Source organism: Poecilia latipinna, unplaced genomic scaffold, assembly GCF_001443285.1.
Source record: "Poecilia latipinna isolate Pla-1442-1.1 unplaced genomic scaffold, P_latipinna-1.0 Scaffold140, whole genome shotgun sequence".
In the NCBI taxonomy this organism is placed as follows: Eukaryota; Metazoa; Chordata; class Actinopteri; order Cyprinodontiformes; family Poeciliidae; genus Poecilia; species Poecilia latipinna.
The window spans coordinates 86,833-104,890 of NW_015112756.1; the positions used below are offsets into that span (position 1 = coordinate 86,833).

The 18,058-nt window shown below is 39.4% G+C and overlaps 1 protein-coding gene across 10 annotated transcripts in view; it reads right to left on the reverse strand.

Moving 5' to 3' along the window:
* The window catches only part of LOC106945331 (vitrin), a 30,663-nt gene that overhangs the window by 5,659 nt on the left and 6,946 nt on the right, over window positions 1-18,058 (reverse strand). The window contains exons 2-18 of one of the 10 annotated variants that reach the window (XM_015028938.1): window positions 16,913-17,004; window positions 16,623-16,688; window positions 14,905-15,061; window positions 14,695-14,828; window positions 14,533-14,610; window positions 13,759-13,944; window positions 13,261-13,305; window positions 12,428-12,466; window positions 12,283-12,333; window positions 10,598-10,660; window positions 10,044-10,097; window positions 5,794-5,868; window positions 5,589-5,654; window positions 5,092-5,154; window positions 3,206-3,268; window positions 1,837-1,884; window positions 1,309-1,377 (exon numbers count right to left, since the gene is read on the reverse strand). In XM_015028938.1, the coding sequence (XP_014884424.1) occupies window positions 1,309-1,377; window positions 1,837-1,884; window positions 3,206-3,268; window positions 5,092-5,154; window positions 5,589-5,654; window positions 5,794-5,868; window positions 10,044-10,097; window positions 10,598-10,660; window positions 12,283-12,333; window positions 12,428-12,466; window positions 13,261-13,305; window positions 13,759-13,944; window positions 14,533-14,610; window positions 14,695-14,828; window positions 14,905-15,061; window positions 16,623-16,688; window positions 16,913-16,943 (1,288 nt within the window). In that variant the 5' untranslated portion in view covers window positions 16,944-17,004. The remainder of the gene's footprint in view (window positions 1-1,308; window positions 1,378-1,836; window positions 1,885-3,205; window positions 3,269-5,091; window positions 5,155-5,588; window positions 5,655-5,793; window positions 5,869-10,043; window positions 10,098-10,597; window positions 10,661-12,282; window positions 12,334-12,427; window positions 12,467-13,260; window positions 13,306-13,758; window positions 13,945-14,532; window positions 14,611-14,694; window positions 14,829-14,904; window positions 15,062-16,622; window positions 16,689-16,912; window positions 17,005-18,058) is intronic. The other 9 variants (XM_015028940.1, XM_015028941.1, XM_015028939.1 and 6 more) reach the window with 9 other exon arrangements.

Genomic DNA, 18,058 nt, shown 5'->3' on the forward strand with positions numbered 1-18,058 from the left:
TCCAAATCCAGTAATCTAGTTTGCTCTAGTCTGTCTGCAAGACATTATTCAGACAAGCTCCTGTCTTATTTTGCCTTTAAAGCCGCCAGACAAAATGGGCAAACAGAAGCCAGATGGCAGTATTCTTTATGAGTAGCATTGGTTTTGTTATTGGGGCAGCTGCTGCTACACCATTGGTATTCAGAGTTTGTCAGATGGTAGACTCAGTGGGAGAATCTAATTCCTAAGGATATTATAGCCTGACTTCTTGGACTGTTACTCTACCCTTGAAGTTTTACTGAATTTCTTTGACTTTCAACAAAATACATTTTACTGTGACTCTGTAGAGTCCAAATGTTTTACAGACTGCTTCAGCCTTGCGTTTCAGTGGCGAGTAACTTCAAGTATATAATGAACCTACATCAGCTTTCTATGCATTTGATAGTATTTAAAATCTATAGTATGAGAAAGACATAGAAAAGAAATACAGCAGGCCAAAACTGTGAAATTTCTGGGAGATTTTTTGGCTCTTGGCAGCAACTTTGCACTTTTCATATGGCACATGGCTCTCTAGCTAGCTAGTAAGCAAGTGTTAGCAGCTTGTTACCTGTAGCCTTTACCACCTTGAGACACAAAACGCAGTGAGTGAAAATGGCTGCACATAACTAAAACTTTGACAGGATAAAAAAGTTCCACAAGAAAAACCTGAGACTAAATACAACATGAGACTAAACAGCCCTGCTAACATATTTAAGGCCTACTTACATCTTCTTTAATGACTTTAAGACATTTTAAGGCCCTAATTTTAGATAATTCAATTAAAGATTTTTTTTTTAAGGATGTACACACATCCTGACAGTGAATAAGATAATCCACTGCCATCCCCACCATCAAGTAAAATGGGTCTGTGATGGCACAAATAAAGCAACTTATTATTTGCATATGAAAATAAAATGTGTCAGGAATTTGAGATTAATCTTTTCTTTAAACATCTCGCTATTATTTTGAACACAACTCTACATCTACAAAGCTTTAAAAAGCAGAAGAAGACAGGAGTGACACGATTTACAATTAAAATAGACACTTATTTAGCTCTAATACAAGTTACAATTTCTCACCTAGCAGAATAATCTGCACCTGATCCCAGCAGGGATCACCAGGATAAAAAGGATCTTGTTTGAAAGTGCAGGCGCAAGAAAATCCTCTGAATAGGCAATCACTCTCAGATATGAATCTGCTTTAATACGACTGAAGCTGGATGTAATACCTGGGTGCTTGCCACAGATGAAGAACATTCACATATTCATAGATGCAGTAAGAGTCACATACTTGGGTCTCCTTGTGATGCAGGGGGTTCAGGTGCTCTGGGTAGCGGCTCTGGTTCTCTCAAGCTAAAACCTAGAAAGCAGCAAAACAGAGAAATGCTTAAAAGTCGAGATGTTCCTGGATTAATTAGCTGTTTTAAATACGACAGAATCCTTGATCTTTTTCCTTTTATATCTTGGTTGTCTTCATGTGGGACGACTGAAGGGAAAATAATCAGCTTAACCTTTCATCATCCAACTGCAAGGAAAATGCAGTTGGGTGTTTACCACCAAAATAAAACACTCAACTGACTAACAACAAAGACGGCTCAAACGCCTACTTTAAGGAAATTACATTGAAAGTTTGAAGGCGTCCTCTTTTTAGTGACCCCAAATGTTTCCAGTCACAAACATCATGCCCCGAGCCACCATGCCATTTGGCTTTTGTTCCAATTCCCTTCAATTACAGGCCGCCTCGGATAGCTTTGGTTTGAATCGCACTTACTGCAAAGCTGCAAAGTGGCAAAATGAGCGGCAGTGCAAGCAAACTTACCTGATTCATAGGGGTTTGCATCCTGTTTCCAGGCATCTACTGGCTCCACTGCATGAATGACATTATACAAGCTAAGCATTAGGAAAGCAGCAAGTCATAAGTTCAGAAGCATTTACCTACAGTGCTGTGAAAAAGTTTCATCATTTCAGATTTCTGGATTTTGCTCTTTTGGTGACATTTAAATGTTTCAGATCAAATCAGGAAAGCTCTAGTAAATAAGCAAAGCAGTTTTCAAATTATTAGTTCATTTAAAAAGGTAAAAATATCTAAAACAACCTTTAAAATAAACCACAACTTCCCTTGTTAAGTCATTAAATACTAATTTATCAAAAAAGAAAACACTCATTGACATTTCTGTCAGCAAAATGTTAATTGAAAACCATTACAGGGCGTCGTGTGGTGCAGTGGTTAGAGCAGGCGCCCCGTATAAAAAATGGCTGCCATAAAAGATCTTCAAGGCCAAAATAATGGCTGATCAACACTACACACAGGCCCATCTCCCATTTCCATAACAAAACATCTTTATGATCCCCAAGATATTTGGAAACATATTCTATGAACTGATGGAGTTTTTTTAGAAGGTGTGCGTCCTGTTAACATCTGGTGTAAGACTAAAAGAAGAGCACGCTTATTTTATGGTGCGGCAGATTCAACTGCCCGCTGCTCTCTCACTGAGAAGTCGGAGTTAAACCCAAACGCACAACATTTCGTCATACTAGTGCGATGACAAACATGACGAACCAGTAAATCTCAAGTTGTGACGTTTTTCTGTCCTCCAGTCAGTGGACCGTGTCCTTTGGACCAGGAATGGTCCGGTATGAGTCGCTTTTACAATGGAGACAGACAAAAAGTGCACTGGACCCGGGCCGTATAATCAGTGGAAATGAGGCATAAATGAAGCATTTGTAGAGACTCAGTCACAAAGGTGACCTTTAATTGAGTTTGTGCTCAAAAGTCCTCCATGTGGCTGAATTAAAACAAGATTGGGCCAAAAATCCTCCTGAGGGATGTAAGGCGCTCCATTCCAAGTTAACATTTGATGAGAGCTGTTAAAAGGAAAAGTACAAGCAAGTTTTACTTTTAAAATAATTTCAGTACTGCAGAACCATTGCCATTTTCAAGTTGGTTATTTTCAAAACAATATGCATTAATTGTATTTAAACGTGTTGTGCATTTGTATCAGGTTATCTTTGTCTTACACTAAAACTAGTTTATTGATCTGAAACATTTATGTGTAACTAAATAGCAAAAATTGAAGAAATCCGTGAAGTGACAAATACTTTTTCACAACTGAGTTTCAGCAGCATTCTGTGCAAAAGCTGCATAATAATCTTCAAGGCTTCCCTGGATGTTCATTATGGCTGCTCACCTTTGCCTTGGGGTAAGTGCAGGGGCATTTTGTGGCTGCCATCTAAGTCAGTGGAGCGAGGGGCTAAAAATGAAGACATTATCAAATATGAAAAAAAAAATTACTGCAGCCAAAGAAAACACTAACACTGTGGCAAAACAGCCAACACGCCACTCTGTTTAAATGTTTAGCTTGGCTGGATTTCTGGTTGTGTTTTTATGGTGGATGCTCCAAATGGTTTCCAGACCTCAGATTCGAATGCCAACCTGTGCCTCTAAAAAAGAAGAAAGCACAATGTTTGAAATATGAGATTTAGTGCTTTCTGCTGGGGCTTTTGTGTCTCGTCAGCAGGTCGTACTGCAAGCGAGTTATATTGTTTAATGTGAAGGCATGCAAGTATAAAACAAATAAAATGTGGTTTCCTTTCACAGAGCAGTTAAGGTATTTTAGGTTCTTTCATGTGCAGTCAGACGGAAATTGACCCAACTGTAATATCTGTGTACTGTGAAAAAAAACTAGAGAAGAAACAGGGAAGCAGCCAGCCTGCTTCTGTTTATACTGTGATTTAAATACAAAAGTACCAGAAGCTGAACCTGGATAAAAGAAAACAAACTGCTTTTTCATCTGCTTACAAAGGTATTCATGCTCCTTGAGTCTTTCCATGTTTTGTCACATCACAACCACAAACTTTATGTGATAGACCAACACAAAGCAGCGGATAATTGCAAAGTAGAAAAAAAGAGTTACATGTTGTATTTTTAGAAATAAAAGTCTGTAAAACGTCGTGTGCGTTCTTTTATCCCCATTTACCCATTTAACGGCCTGAAATGAAAATCAAGGGTTGCAGCATTTATACTGACGTTAAATCACACATAAGTGGGTGCTATTATTCTGAAAACGAGGCTAACACGAGTTTGACTAGATACAAATGTGTGGTATAAGTTTTGCATTAAAAAAAACACTTTAAAATATGCATTAGTTGTATTTAAATGTGTCATGCATTTGAATCCAGACTGACTCAGTAGGTTTCATAATAATATTTGCTATATTACCACTGCAGGTCTTACCAATGACTGTCTTGTTCATTTTAATGTCAGTCAGAGTAAAATCATCCATATTCCAATCATCTCTGATAGTTTTGTCTGTCTACATATGAAAATCATCCTCACAGCATCATGATATATGATGTGTTCAGGGTGAAATGCAGTGTTAGTTTTCTTTCACACATGATATCTCTGATCTGTTCAGTATGTCTTTTTTGACACTTTATTTTTAAAGTAGACTCCAGACTATTGTGATTTTTCTATGGAATGTCACTCCAAACTGTTTGCAGAAAATCTGCCTGTTTGTAGAGTATATTAAAAAAAGCAGCCTCAGTGGAATGGGCATGCTATTGACCGATTGGTTTTCCTTGGTACTGATCGGCTGTTCAATCTGGAGTGGAGATAATGAAACCTGTAGATTTTAGTTTCTGTAGCACACTGCATATTTATATAAACTAAGGTATATTTGGTGTTTGAGTTACTAAAATGGGAAGCTATAGGTATTTTTGGAGAGGGTCTAAAGTATTCCGGTGTGGTTGTGGTTCCAAACACTAATGTTCTCTGACATGTCTACATAACAACTGTGCTTTTATTGATAAATTACACACAGACTGAATCTATTTCCAAATGATCACTTCTGAATACTACTGGTAGCAGCAATTTCACTTCCAGTGCAACAAAGTAATGGGGGCTGAAGTAAAATCCCAATAAAATACATTGAAGTTTGGAGGTACAATGTGACAAAACGTGAAAAAGTCCAAGGGGTTGAATACTTTAGCAAGGCAATCCCAACCCATTTGTTGAAATTCTACAACCTGGAGATTTGTTAGTAACCCCAACAAATAGAAATGCATGAACACTTACGGTATGGTCCAAAGCTATAAAGCCAGCGTTCATACTCTGAGATATCAGGCCTGAGATCCCGAGCTAGAGGAGGACGTTACGAAACCCATTAGTGTGGAGGAAACATCAGAGGGAAAAGCACATGTTTCCATGGTTACGATTGGTCAGAAATCATCCACGACCAATCCCGAACCAGTGAAAACAATGACTTTTTTTTTTTTTTTCACAATTATCACCTCAGAGTACATCACTTTCACATGCATCAATATCCTGCCCCATTCTGCTTTTCTGCACTTCAAAGAAGCCCTCATATGGCAGGCAGATGGCATGTAAACAGAGATTCCCTTGCATGTACGTACTTACACATGGAGTCAATTCAGCGCATACATGGTCAGCAGATACCGAACTGTACCAGATGCACGAGCGTGCAGCACAGCTGGATACGAGGTGCGCAGTAAAGGTTGCGTTACGCACCCAAAACTGCAGCACTCTGTCAGAGAGGAGGTGCATTTACTTACCTGGCATCTCAGGTGTTTCTGTCTCACTCCATGCGTATCCTGAGTCTGGAACTGCATAGCTAACATCTGAGCAGAGAACATTGATGTGTCAGCAACGTCCGGAAAGATTAATTCACTCTGGATATTTTTTTGAGCCCATTTGTCCTTGATCTGATTAAAAACCAACATTCATCTCAGTCTTTGCTGAGGGATTGCTGTTTGCTACCTGCTGGTCGTCGAGCTCCTGGGAACCAGTCAGGGCGAGAGTAAGAAGAGGCTGGCCAGTCTCTCCTGGGGAAAGCTGTGCACGGGAGAATTAGAAAGCCGTTTTCAGGACGGGGATCAAGGAGGAACATAATTGCGATCTCCATTAAAGTGGGATTTATTAGTGAATAACGCACAAGATGTTCAGAACGACACTAAAACAGTAGACGCTCAGACGCTTCAGGACTGAGTTGCCGCCTGTTGTTTTAGAGAAAACTTGCTGTTTTCTTTCAACTTTTTGGTTAGAAAGGTTAAAAAAAAAAAGCTTAATATGAATTTGCGTTTTGTTTTGTAGCGGACAAACAGGAAAGAAAATACATCAGATTTGAGAGAACTGCCAAAGGCCCTTCAAAATGCTCTTACTGCACCCTTAGGTTTAGCCAAAACAACCTCTTACTCCACCTCCACAGTTCAAAATATTTATGTCTTTATGTCTGAACTGTTATTCTCTGGGAGTCATGTCTGAATGTTTATGAATATACGTCAAAGTATCTGACCACAGTGGATAATTTAGAAATGAAGGAAAGCCTTTTGAAAACAAACCAAAGTTAGTTAACTTTACATAGTGATTAATGCATCTTTACTCAACTTTACACATAAGTTTGGATGTAAAACAGCTTCCAGGAATGAAATGGTATTTTATCTACATTAATAATATATTTAGGGCTGCATGTTGGGGCAGTTGTTGTTAGTGTTAGTTTATTAATTTTATTAATTATTTGTTGCTTTATTAACTCTTTAGAATTGAATATGAATAATGAGATTAATAATAAATGTTTTTTGATTATATGTAAATAATTTGGTAGATGAAATAAATTTAAACCTGAAAAATGTACAGGCTCTGTGTTTATTTAGTCTATAAAGAATGATTTATTCCTTATGCTCAAGATCCATTTTTAGGCTGATTATGATGTCATTTACATAGATTAAAATACCTCAGTTTACCCTATGCACCTTCTTAGAAGTTGGTCACATGAGTGCAAACTTAAATGAGCAAAAAGCAATCTGTTCGGATAGTTACATTTTGTTGACAAGTTTAGGTAAAAACCAGAATGGCGAAGCTCCCTCTGCAACAACAGACTGAACCACGGCTGCACACTTCAGTGAAATCCACTCTGAGGACAGGCAGCTTGCACAAACACACAGCGTTCGGCTTTGAGGTTCCCATACAGGGGCGGCTGGTGAGAAGGGTCTCTGTTTGCAAAGGCGGCCTGAGAGAGCGCAGCCAGCAGCCCACTGAAGCGCGGACGTATTATTATACACCCAATGTCAAACCCGGGACAGTTTAGATAGCAGGTAGAGATAAAGCCAATCTGCTGTTGTTGACTTTCTTTTTTTTTTTTTTTTTTTTACTATTATTAAAAACTGCCTTAAAGGATCGAGTTCAACTTCCTTAATCATAACCAATTCAGTGATCGCAGAGGTCAAAGGCTGAGGATCCTCCTCTTGGATCGGAGCTTATTTCATATCAGAATGAGCATTGTGCTGTGACACTTGCTCGCACAAATGACATAACCCAAAACATTTACAGCAGCTCCAAAACTTACTTTTCCACATTTTGTCAAGTTACAACTATAGACCTAAATGTTTTTCTTTGGGTTTTAATGTGAGATAATCACATTGTAGTGCGAAACTGAGAGGTGGAACGAAACGGCAAAAAGGCGCCAGCTTTAAACCTTGAAATATTTTTGCTAATAATTATCTGAAAAGTGTGGTGTACATTTGTGTCCCTGTTCTGACATCTGCAAACTTTGGGTATCTCTCCAGCCTTGCACATCTTAACACTGAAACTTCAAACTCTCCTTTCAACGTGTCTCAAGTTCAGTCAGATTGGACGAAGACCATCTACGAGCATCACTTTTCAAGTCACGCCATAAATTCTCAATTGAATATAAATCTGTGCTTTGATTGCAAGACTTTGATATACAGCTTTTGCTGTAAGTTTGCAGTAGTTGTTTAGCTTGCTGTTCCACCATGAGGATTGGGTATTCAGATCGATATACAGTGACTTTTTTCCACCAATTTTCATGTTGGACAAAGAAATTTGTAATTTTGTTTTGATCCTATCTTTTCATCCACGTGTTTGCTGTTTATCTCCCAATCCACGCTACTTTGTGCTCATCTATAAGATTCATTTGAAAAAAATTGAGGTTTGTAGTTGTAGCCTGACCAAAATTGGAAAGCTTCAGTGGATATAAATACCTTTCTAAGAGGTATAGCGTGATTACTAAAATATTTTCATGCATCCTTTAGGCTGTTAGATTGACATGTTTCATTATAGACGCCAGACTAGCATCATAACTTAAAGCAATAACACCCAACATCTGTTTTAAGCCGCTAGGTGCCAAAGCTACATAGGAAAAGAATTTTTTAAACTCATAAATCAAAATCCAAAGAGATAAGAGCCAAAAGAAGCATCCATCTTGGAAACTCCGGAGGCACTGCTTGACTTCACCTTTAAACTCTGACTTCCATCTGAAGGAGCAGCCTAAAGGAATCGGTATTCTCTTTCGTAAATCACACGGTCATCCTTCGATCTGAATAGCTGCTTCCTGGATCGGCTCAAGAGCTAAGCAGCAAAAGTTTTGTGGAAGAGTTTACACCGCCTTTTATAAATCAGATCCTACAATCAGCTGTCATTTAAACAGATATAGCCCTGTCTAATTTTAGGGGATTCATGGCTTTGCATTCCGCAGAAGGAAAAACAGAAGCACATTCCTCGGAGGGCCACACCTTGGCTGGTTTGTGGAGCTTTTCAGAGATTGGACCCATATGCTGCAATGGTTACAGACTTGGGCGCATAACTGGGTCACTTGGCGCTGCTGGTTTCAACTCTCTGAACCTTCACTGCCAAAACTCACAACTGTCGCAACTACCAGCTACTTTAAAAGACGAACACATTTACTCCCGCTGGTCTCTTTTTTAAAAAAAATGTATAAATCGGTTTCACCTTTGCAGGGAGTTACAGTTGCGATTAAAAAGATTTCCGATATTTATGATGAAAATGTTTTGAGAGAATTTCCATTAATAATCTATTTGCCAGAGATTGAAGAATTCAAATACCTAATTAATTTGCCTCATTGCCAATGAAGTAAAGAAAATAAAACAAAGAATTCTTATTAACCAATAACCAAATCAAACACTGGACAAAAAGACTAAGTGTAAAAAATGGACTTATTGTTCGCTGAACAAGAGGTTTTTTTTTCTCTAAATAAGAATTAAGCTGATTAAAACCCTTAAAGTTTTGACAATCTGCTTAATCCTGATATGTCAGAAAAGGTTATTTTCATATAATTTGAAGTTCTGATACTGAGCAGTCATTTTAGTGAAAAGAAAAACTCTGGGAAAACGTCAAAGAACAACCTGTAGGGCTTGTTTCTGGCATAAATTTCCACTCTGAAATGTATTTGATTTGTTTCCACCCTGTTAAGTGAAATTAAAAGGCAGCAAGTAGTAATGACCCAACAAACCCCTGAAAACGGTCCCTATAATGGAAATGTGCTTTAGATTTAGTTAGTTACCCACAATTTTTCCTCTCATACCACAGTAAATTCCACTGATGTAGGTTTTTATAGAAGATATTTTCCTTTTTAACTAAAACAAACTGTTTGCCAAGAACTTTTCTGCACATTCGAGGTATTTTAAACGCATACCCATTCCACTGGATAAATGCAGTTTTACATTCAGATTACTGAAAATAAAAAAATTGATGTTTCAAACCTTCTGGATTTTATTTCTTTTCGAAAACTGAAGTGAGATGGTTAACCTTCCCGAACTATTTTGATTTAGTTTAGTGCAGCTGCAGATTTAAGAAGTTTTGGCTGAACTAAGAGATCATTTCATCTAATTCATAAAATTCAGCTGGCCGGATGAACTGGGCAGCAGAGCAAAGAGTAGTTGGGAATGAAAGTTCAGAAACCAAAGGTTGGATCAGACAACAGAGGCGTTAAGATGTTATTTTAGAGCATGGAGCGGGTTTATATCAACCTAATCAAGATGAATCTGAGAGACTGATCGTTTCATCTCTTAGGTGCACAGACACATTAAGATTTTTCTGTCGAATCTGAGCATCTGCTCGGATTTGGGCGCATCGTCGGCGTACCGCAGACTGTAAACATTTCACTCAGCGCTTTTACAATCGTCTTTACTCTGCTGTTTGATGTGACCCGTCTGCGTCAGCGTGGTCGAGGACTCCTGCTCAGAGAAACTCACCAGAATTCGACTGGCTCGTTGTCGGGGTCTGCTCGGGTGGAGCCCTGTTAAGAGCTGCTTGCAAGCGATGAGAAAAGCGCAGATAGGAGAAGAGAAGAGAGGGGGGAAAAAAGAGAAGAGGAAGGAGGGTAAAGCAGAGTTTCAGTTCTGGGCTTCCATCTTCAAAGGTAGCCCAGCTGTTTTGCTTTGATGGAAGCTAAAGACTTTTTTTTTTTCCTTTCTCCACAGCGTGCTATCAAAAACAAAAGCATGTACGATGGGCGTATTTACAAGCACTAGCTCTGCTTCATTTGACTCTTTTCATCTCGTGAAACGAAAATGGGACTGGGGAGGATGTTCCTGATGACAGAAAACAGCGGTTATGCAGCGAGGAATGTTAGCTGGGGAGCTCAGAGAATGGTATTAGTGTTGACCCTGAGGGAGAAGATATCAGAGGCTCATGAGTGTAAACAGTGGGGTTAGACTTACAGCAGCCTGCTGACGGTGACCTGCATGCTACCTGCAACCCTTTTTGTTTTAATCGTGGGTGTAAGTGCGCTAATGAGGAGGCTGACCTGGGCCGACTGGAGAGGAAGGTTGCCTCCTGATGGCTGAGCCCGCCTCTGGCCGGCGCAAACCTTGGACCAAGATTAGAAGGAAGAAGTTTTTCAAAATAGCGAAACATTGCGGAGTTAATCTGTGCTGATACTTCAATAAAGTATACATTTTATTGCTTAAATGTTAAACGTTTGTGTTAATTTGCACCCCTTCTGGTAGAGAGTTCAGTTTTTTTCACTGAAATTAGCAGACTGCACCAACGTCTAAGTATCAGCACAGATTGAAAATACAGAATCTTCCTCAAGTATCGCCACCTCTGGTAAAGACGTGTAAAAATCCTTAGAATAAATTCATATTTTTTCGAGTGACACTCTTGTCTTCAGCTTCAGCTCAAAGGTAGAACAATCATTTGTGTTTATTTGGTCATATGTTTTGTATCATTGTACTGTTGAGAGACCAACTAATGACCCATTTTAACTTTTTTCCACTGGATTTTTATTCAAAATGCTCGGCTTTTCATGAGTCCATGCTGCCATGAACTTCTACAAAGTCCTGAGGGCTCACAGCATCACGGATCCTCCATCATACTCTGTATGAACAGCAGGGTGTTTGCACATAGACATTTTGTGTTTCATACCAGACCCACTAGGAGTCTTTGCAGAAAAGCTTAATCTGAGTCCTAGCTCAAGTCTGTGCAGAGTTTGTCAAATTCTACATGTTTATGTTTTGACAGTAGAGCAGAAAATACTTTTTCCAGGCATGCTTCTCAAATAGGACTTCTAATAGTTATCATCTAGGCAGATTGCTGCTCCTCGCTGCAGCGAGCTACTTATTGTGCCTGCTGGAAAACGAATAAGGAAACGCCTAATTTAACTCAATTACAGTTGTTGCTTTCTGATTATTGCCCTGACAGGATATGAATAAGTTTAAATAAGTACCAATTTCCCTTTAGCCAATTCATTACATGTAAAGGTCAACAAACATTTGCTTTTCCTGATTGACATGTTCTCTTGCCTTTCCTATTTTAAAAGTAACATAATGTCACCTTCCAAAAATAATGGACAAAATCACTTTTGGCAAAAGTGATTTTTCTTTTACCTAAATAAAAAAGAGGTGGTGATTAAAAAAAAAGATGTAGACTATTATTTTAGGAAGGTAACAATAAATGTTGGTGTCAAACTGTTGCTCTGTTAAGTGCACCTTGTTATAGTGATTACAGCTCATGAAACAGCTATATATTTAAATATGTTGCAAATTAGCGACATTAGGCATATTCGGGATGAATACACACCTGAGACCAGAAAAGGTTTCTGATGTTGATGCTACTCAAGCTAAACGTGGCTTTGAAATTTGGTTACAACATAAGTTTCTGTGTAATCCACTCTGGCTGGATTCTTAAGAACATCATTATGCTATTGCAATAAAAGGTGAATTTATTTTAAGTCCTTACATTCATCTTTACCAGGGGTTCCAATATTTGTGAAAGTTGGAACATGACCCACAGAGCTGAAGATTACACCATAATCACCATTTCTGATTTGCAACAAATACGAGTCAAGTAGCTTGGCAGATACTGAACAGAGACGGCATGCAGAGTGCACAGGTAAAAAACAAAAGAAAAGTGTCTGAGGGTCAGTGTAAAAGGAACAATTATGTTTTTAAAAAGCAGAGGTTAGCAGGTTGGATTTTTGAGTTGATTTACCTGCGCTGGCACGCTGTGGATACCTGTTTGGGTAGGAGCTACCTCTGAACACTGAAGAGATGGTTTGATGGTTTAGTCAGACTGGAAATGTTTGTGTGTGATCAATTTTTCAATAGCTGGAACTTCTTGAAGTGTATTTACCCACCTTGGCTTGGACTCTTTCCTTGGGCACTCTGTGACTGTCCTACACCAATCACACAGTTCATTCACAAAACATTTAGATAAAAATGTATATTACAAACTGTAATGATTTTACTGCTTGGTGTTCTTTTTTTTTTTTTTTTTACATAAAGCTTTTTGTTGATAAGTGTGGAAGATACCACGACCTTCCAAACAAAACAGGTGATATTTCCAAAAGCACACCACTGTAATGCCATGTCCTGTCTCCACTTATTGTGGTTTTGTGTGATAAACCAGCAAGTACCACAAAACTGTAACGTGAATGTAAAATTATTCCACTGAGCAGTACAGCAGGAGTCGGTGCGGATCGGATTGAACCCAAACGCATCATACTTGTGCGCCACATTTGTCGTCGCACTAGTATAACTTGCCACAAGCAGTAACTTTTTTTCTGTTCCCCAGTGAATGGACTGTTGTGTGATGTCAGTAGCTCCACACTAGCTGTACCATTATCTTATGGACCAACAACTGAAGGGGGCGCAAGAATGGTGAGGTACAGGTCAGCTGTATAGGCCGGTCCAATTGAAACAGACAAAAAACTGTATACCAACCCGTAGCGTATTGCTCAGTGGAAACAAGAGTCTAGGCACATTTAGCAGATTACTGAACATCAAAATTATGCCCTGCTTTATGTTAGTTTACCACTTAAAACCCCAATAAAATACATTAATGCTTGTGGTTGTTGAGTGAAGAAGCTACTTTTGCGAGGCTCTGTGTAACCCAGAATGCACTATCACCACTGTAGCACCTCATGCTATCCCTCCTACATACAATTATTCGCTGCTTTGCTTCACTTACTCGAACTTGCGGCAGCCACATGGGCAAGGTACGGGTGACTGCTGCCTGGATGGAAGAAAGACAAATGGTGTGCCGGTGTGGAGAGAAGGAAGATAATGTTACAGAAAATGAAAGGGAGAGGGAACGCTCGGCAGCCTATTTGGCCCTCTGCCCATCTCATTTGAACGCATACCTTAAGATACGGTGGCACTGTCTCCTCACCGTAGCGGCACCGCCGTCCAGAATGCCGCAGAGTCTCAGTGATTGTGTTTTTATTTAATCAGTGATGAAAGCTACAGTTAAAGCAGTCTACACTGCATTAACTTCATCACAGAGGAGCGGTAATTGCTCCACAATTACAGTTGTAATTGGCACTAATCATCGCTCATTGCAGAAAAGAAGGCTTGTTGCGGCAAGCTGCAAGCTCTGATTATAAGCTGCTCACGCTGCAAGTTAGACTAGACGAGGCAGGCTGCTCGTTTACCTTTATAAATGTTTTTATCTGCTTGTGTTATTCACCTGCGTCCCTGATTTTATGAACTGCGGCCCGGGCTTTGGTTGTCGTGGGTGGTGGCGGAGGCGTAGTGGTCGTGGTGGTGGTAGTGGGAGCAGTTGTGGTTGTCGGTTCAGGGGTCGTTGTGGTGGCTTCAGGTGCTGTTGTTGGCGGCAGCGTCGTGAGCACAGCTAATTTGGTGTCTTTTGGACCTGGAAAGAGAGAAGAAATGAAGGCAGTCACAAATGAGGAGGATGGATGAGAGCATCTACAGTGTAACCTCTGTGTTGTAATGCATTCTTGTCATTCTTAGCAGACTGCAGCAATCCAAATCCAGGTTCAGCATGCCAGAGTCAAATATGGGGATGTTTCTTCTGTCACCTTTTGACCCCGAAATATACCAGACAAAACAGGTGGTCCTAGCAGGGTCATAACAAATAGATGGAAAGAGCATACTGCCTTTAACATTTAATGTATTAATGATTAATTGATTACTGCTAAATTAGTTGACGATTATTACAGTAATCGATTAAACGTGATTAATCTGATTAATTGTCTCAGCTCTAATCCAGAGACCAAAATTTTTACCTGTTTTGCTTAAAATACCCCGAGCTCCGTTAGCTTGTGTTGATTGTGTATGTGAGCATCAATTTCTAAATATTTCCACATATTTCTTTGGGACTGGACTTTGACTGGGCCATTCTAAAATATGAATATGTGTTGATCTTCTCTATTCAAAATGAAAACTAAATATAATGCATTAAAACTGTATGGTAATAGTGTGAAGATGCTTTTCATACCGGTCTTCACGTAGGTTGGTCTTGAAGGAGCGTAGTCCAGAGTGGATGGGTAGATGACACCTTTCTTTGGTTTCCCAACTGCGACACGACAAATTCAGCTTTTATTCAACAAATTTCTTCTAAACAACTGATTTTCAAAAATATTTAATTCTGCGTCAGTACCTGAGACCACAAATGACTCCCTCCACTTGGGTAGAGACAGTGACCGCACCCCGTTAGAGTTGCTGCCTTTGTAGACGTTCTGCCCGGCCATCTTCCTCACAATTACTTTCCCCCCTGCGTTTGTGATGACTCCACTGTGCACACAACATGTTTGTCAAATAAAACCATCATGAGACTGTTTTGGCGATATTAATTTCCCAGTCCAAACACCTATGGATGGCTGCATTGCAGATGCTGGAGATGGAGGCGAAGACGCCTGTCCCGTAGACCTGCTGCTTGGTTTCTTTACAGTGTGCTGGACACTTGGCAATGAACTCTGGGAGGTTAATCTTCCCCGCTCGGACATCACACTCTATATCCGGAACAACTGGACGATGGACAACAAAATACCAGAAAGATACAAAAAGAAAATCACATCACTTTACAATAAAGTAGACATTTCTATGGAAATGTGGTATATTTTGCTACATTTTAGTATCACTACCAACACAGAATCTACAGAGCTGACAGGAGAGGGGAGTTTAGACTCTAATTCTGATTTCCCTACTGTTTAACATTTGACAAAAAATGGGTTTAAATGATCAGGAACACTCTATGAGTCACTCCCATGACCTGGGACTTGTTGGGACACCAGAGTCACCAGAGTTACACCATAATGGATGGAAGGGCACCAACCAAAACCAAACCCATCAAGCCCGACTGGAATCTGAGTCTGCCCACACGGACAATAAAAATGTTTCTGGCAACAATAACAAGAAGAATGCTTGGAGGAATCAGGCCGAAAGCTTTACTGTACTGACAAGCAAGGTGGCAGCAGCATCATGCTCTGGTGCACTCCACAAGTGGGAGTATTAATCCATCTCCATCAGTTAGCTGAATGGGTCAAACATTGACACATTTAGGTTTTACGACAATATTCCGAAACACACATCAAAACTAACTTTGGTTTCCTGGAAAAAGAACAGATCAGCGGTGTCGTTAAAAGCCGAAAATGAACCATGGCATGCCTGGCCGTGAAGTCTACATCTGAATTTGACTATAAGTTACTCTAGAACTGCAGCATCTCACAGTGGCAGCATGTTGGACTCAACCTTTGTCTTTTTGGTGGAGACATTATATGTTTGGACACTTATTCCCTCTGGTTTTAGATGCTATGTGGTAGAAAATATTTTTGCTCTTAAATTTTTACATTCAGACAGTAGTGGAGCATAACAATGGCAACAATGTATTTTTTTATTTTTTTTTTACAGCTGGGAGCAGCAGATTAGAAGCTCGGAAGTTAAAATAAAACTGTAACTATGATCCCAAAGACCAAAGAGCAGAGAAAAGAAGAAATAGCAAACCATTTCTTTCATCAATCATAACGAGGAAACATCACATCTCTGTGGTGGATAGAGATTAGCAGTAACTAGCAACAACTGATGGTGCCATCCAGGATGTATTACTGTGAATATAGTCTCTGTTGCCTGGATATTGACTTGTTAGCATGTTGTGAGAGTCATGAGATGGTCGTACAACAACAGTCTTCAGTCAGAGGCCTCTTGAGATTTGTTACAAGACTTACTGCTACTGGATATCCTTCCTGCCCACAGCATCACCATCTGCAGCAACTCTTTCAATACACCAGGATAATGATTTGAGGTATGGCATTTAATTTCCCTTTGGAATAAATCAAGTATTTTTGAATTGAACAGAGTGTTTGTTTGCATGTCATTATTTTACCTTAAAAATGTTTGCAGCAATTCCATTGCCAGTAAGTACCAGATTTTCTCTTAACGCTTCCAGTGGACTTTAATCAAACTCAGACGGAGCTATTGCTGCAACCTTCACCTTCCTGTGAACCTCAGCTAGCACAGAAACTTGGGGCACATAATAAAACTGAAAGGATTGAAGATTATAGGCTTTTGACTGCTGATGAAGATGATCACCTTGCTTTGGTTTCTTGCTCTTTGATCCATTAGGCTTGGCCCAGCATGCCCAAGACAAGAGGAACGCTGTGGGTGAAGAAGAGGGCGTTTGACATATTAGTAGGCACAGAAACATAATTATCAGCATTTTTTCTGCCCACAGAATCTCTTAAAGAGAAAAGATGCTGCTGCTTGACGGTGAAAATTTACTGCTATCTGAATTTTATGGCGATATGAGACAATGTGGACAAGACTGAAACAATTTAAAACAGGAATATTAGTGTAATGGAATAGACAGACTGCTTTCTCACCGTAGAAGATGACAGTAATGGATCTGATCATGATGAATGATGTTCTGGTTCAGCAGCTCAGCCAGATGTTCTTGAATTACCTACCGCTCCACCTTGCAGAGAAGGGAAACAAGGCAAATGTTTACTTTTTGTCTTCTGAGCTCATGTTTATCTTGTTAGTGTAAAAAAACAAAAAAAAACAACAACAAACTTTCTAGACAAAGAAAAGCATCATATCTGGAGATGCAATGATAAATGTGCTGCAGTTTATACGTAAAGTTTCTGCTTGACTGTAAAAATGTGAGTTTTATTCTGATCAGTGCATCGCCATATGCAAGTGGTACCAGGTAATGCTGACCTCGACACTCTTTGGTGTGGAAGTCATTACTGTGGGAACAATGGCCAAAGTTGGTTGCTTTTAGTATAAAGTGTAGTCAGTGGAAGAACAGGCATACAAGAACCCATTTAAAAAGAAAGTATATTTCACAGGTTTGGTGTTAATTCAAGCGCTAGAAGTTACTTGTCCCATTTCAATCCTTCTCCATTTATACTTTTTCAGTTTTGGTCATTTCATACTCTCTTATGCTCTCTTCCATTCCTTTTGAAGGCTGACCTCAGGTTTATTAGGCTTCAACGTCTTCACGTAAGAGGATAAACATCCCCCTGGGGACTACTGAGTGATGTATGGTCTGTACAGAACATCCCAAGGTAGACATGATGTCTTTGTATTGGGCATGAAAAGGCAGAAACTGCAACTGTATTACATGGAGAAGGAGACAAAATGATTGGTGCCTGCAGCAGAGGCAGCGTTAAATAAACAAAGACGACAGAGTTAGTCTGTTTATGTGGGAAGGCTTTGAATTTAAAGACTCAGGGTTGGACCAACAAAACATGACATGCAAGATGGTGCCAGGGTACAGACAAAATGTACATATTTTGTACAGTTTTATGGCTTAATCACAGCAATATAACCTTTATTTGAGTATGGTTGTTATTCTTAAATGGTAATTTTAATGGGCATCATATAAACACATATTCTAACTTATTGAATATGACTAAATAATATTCAGAATGGCATTTTGTAAATAAAATGTAAATAAAAATGTTTTTTTTTTATTATTTTTCAACTCCTTTTTCATAGTTGTATCATTTTTTGAGAGACATCTG